This window comes from Halyomorpha halys, unplaced genomic scaffold (genome assembly GCF_000696795.3).
Source record: "Halyomorpha halys isolate HHAL.00 unplaced genomic scaffold, Hhal_1.1 Scaffold948.1, whole genome shotgun sequence".
In the NCBI taxonomy this organism is placed as follows: domain Eukaryota; kingdom Metazoa; phylum Arthropoda; class Insecta; order Hemiptera; family Pentatomidae; genus Halyomorpha; species Halyomorpha halys.
Genome location: NW_027115140.1, coordinates 246,758 through 249,572, shown reverse-complemented (window position 1 = coordinate 249,572; position 2,815 = coordinate 246,758). Strand labels below are relative to the sequence as shown.

Below are 2,815 nucleotides of genomic sequence, written 5' to 3'. Positions count from 1 at the left end.
AACTCCTTAAATATAAGAGATTTCTGAACCTACCAACTTTTACACCTCATTAATAACTGCATTATTTAGTTAAACCTTCATTATTTCTTCCATATGCATCCCCATTTCTGCCCTCCTCCTAAGCAGTACTTTTCCTTGAAATAATTATGAATTTATTTATGTATTCTTTTCTGACTAAAAGAATATTTAAAAGATTCTGTTGTGTATTTTGTGCTTGATAAATTAATGTTTTAATTTTTCATTTCAAGATTGAAACTAGAATTACTGTTTGGGATAAGTACCGACAGGATCAAAGTAATCTCATGGATTGGTTGAAAAAGATGGAAAAGGAAAGAAACCAATTGAAACTCAGATACATTCACTCCAAAACAATAGCTAAAACTATAGCCAAAATAGAGGTAAATTAATTAATATTATATTTTTTTTTTATAATCCTATTACAATAGTTATAAATATTTCCAAGTAATTTAGTTTTATAATTGTAATTGTCTTGGACTGAGCTGTAGGATATTTGTTAATAAAACATCACCTGTATTGTTTTGTTATTAAATTTAATAATATTAATCGCTGCTGTAGGAACTTTTAAAGCGTATTGCTGAAGGAGAGTCTTTAGAACTATCATTAAAAGAACAACTTCTTACTATAATTCCTTTCTGCGACGAGTCAGTATCATCTTCTCTCCAGATAGAACAAGCTTCTCTTAGCCACCGTCTTTCTAATCTCCATGCTGCACTTTTGACATGGTAATTTTACTTATCTAAGTATAATAAAAATCCAGTCAATTATTTTATTAAATATATTTTTTTAAAAATTAATCTGTGATTACAGGAAAGATTATCTAGAAAAGGTGAAGAGTAACATTGACTTGTATGAAAAACACGTTCAAAGTGTTGAAAATTCTATAGATAAGATACAAAACATTCTAATCAAAGAAAATAAATTTAATGTGGATAGTGAAGATCAGCAGCATTTAGAAAATAAATTGCAAACAATCATGGTAAGTTTTTTTAACTATTTTTGTATATTGAAAAGTTTTTAAACATTGTCATAAAATGATTTTTCTTTTTGTTATAGACTGTTTCGAACAATGTTAAAGAACTTTCAAAAGAAGTTGAATCTCTGGAAGATGCGAAGGATGTTTTGAAAGACTGCCTCAGCCCAACCGACCTTAAAACCATGACACAGAGATGTTGGTTGCTCTCTCAACAGCAAAATGAATTCGAGCATCAACTCACTATTGCTGAACATGTCATTAATGACAAATTACAGATCTCCAAAGTATACGACCAAAGGTAACATGTTATTTATAATTTAATAACAAAATTGTATTCCTTCTCAAAACTTTTTTTAGCCTACTTAACACTTTAGGATAACTAAAATATATCCTAGCTGAATTAAAGATAACTTGCTTGTACATTGATATACGAGTTTAATAAAAATTGTTTTAGCAAATTTTGAAAAAATCGAAAAAATGTGAAAACTTGATTCTATACAGTGGCACTTGCGGGTTAGTCAATTCAATCAAAAAAGTTGCTGTCACATTCCAAGCATATAACCACCTTGAACATGTAATTTCAGTTTCGTACGACTTTCCGTCTTTGATCTAGGCTATTAACACAAATCATTTTGCCAGATTTCGCTATTTGGACTCATGGGACCTTTAAAAAAAAAAAAAAACGTGTATTTCCATTGAAAAATATAATGTAATTTTTCACAATACTTTCCCTTAATATATATTCCATATAAGGGTAAGTGAGAATAGATAATATAAAGTTTGAAAAGCTTGTTTTATTCAGATTAGAAGTTTTTCATGTTTACTATCAAATTTCCTGAAGTGAAGAATGTTAGTTATGCAATTAGACACATTTGAAGTGATACACTTCATGGAAATATAATTAATATGATTTTTTTTTTTCAGAGCATCAAAATTTTTAAGTTGGTTGTTATCAATGAATCATAAGCTTTCTACTCTCCCCAATGATGCCACTTCTGCTCTCTCCGTTGTTGAAAGAGAAATACGAGCTGAGGTAGCTTTGAAACGATCTGAGGCTGATTGGCTGATACTTACTGGTAAAGAGATTCGGAACACGGACACTCTCAAAAAGGTCACCGATGGATGGTCTCTACTTCAAGAGTCATTGACTAGAATTATAGAGAAACTCACTGGGATATCCAAGGTATGAATATTTGCCTCATTTTGATGAAAAAGTAAAATTACTATACAGAATTTCTCAAAAATGTTCTGTTTTTTTTTTCTCTTCAGTTACAAAATATTAATCGTGATATAGTTTTTCTTTTTAAATAACTGGTTATTTATTATATTATTGTCTTATTTTATTTTAATTAAATCAAGAAAGATGATTCTTTCTCAAGAAGTATAGGTATAGTTGCTGCTGAACAACTAAGTTTTTTATTTTCAAAAACTGGTGTGGTGCACTTACCACATAACTTTCGCTTGCCACAAAAAGTATTATTTTAGGGTTTCTCAATGTGAAAATAACGGATATCCATTTTGTTTCTGCCAAGAATATAACAGTTGAAGAAAAAATAACAAAGATGCATACATACATATTATTTTATATATATTAAAAGTACTTTTGAGGAAAATTTTTTAAGGATTCGTCATTTAAGCCAGACTATTTCAGGAGGATAAGACCTGTTTGGTATTAAAAAATACTTAATTATATGTTGAATCGCCGAGTTTAATTGAGCCCTTTCTTCTCTGAAACAGTGTATAATCAGTACTCTGCAGTGGTACTTCCGGTTCATTGATTTTAATGAAAAACTTGCAGTAACGTCCTATACATACACATGC

At 29.5% G+C, this 2,815-nt stretch overlaps 1 protein-coding gene across 1 annotated transcript in view; it reads left to right on the top strand.

The window, feature by feature from the left end:
• The window catches only part of LOC136796969 (muscle-specific protein 300 kDa-like), a gene marked incomplete in the record, with an annotated part of 110,655 nt that overhangs the window by 102,990 nt on the left and 4,850 nt on the right, over positions 1 to 2,815 (top strand). Inside the window, 5 exon segments of the mRNA XM_067052216.1 lie at positions 249 to 398; positions 577 to 743; positions 829 to 997; positions 1,075 to 1,292; positions 1,919 to 2,177. Of these exon segments, the coding sequence (XP_066908317.1) occupies positions 249 to 398; positions 577 to 743; positions 829 to 997; positions 1,075 to 1,292; positions 1,919 to 2,177 (963 nt within the window).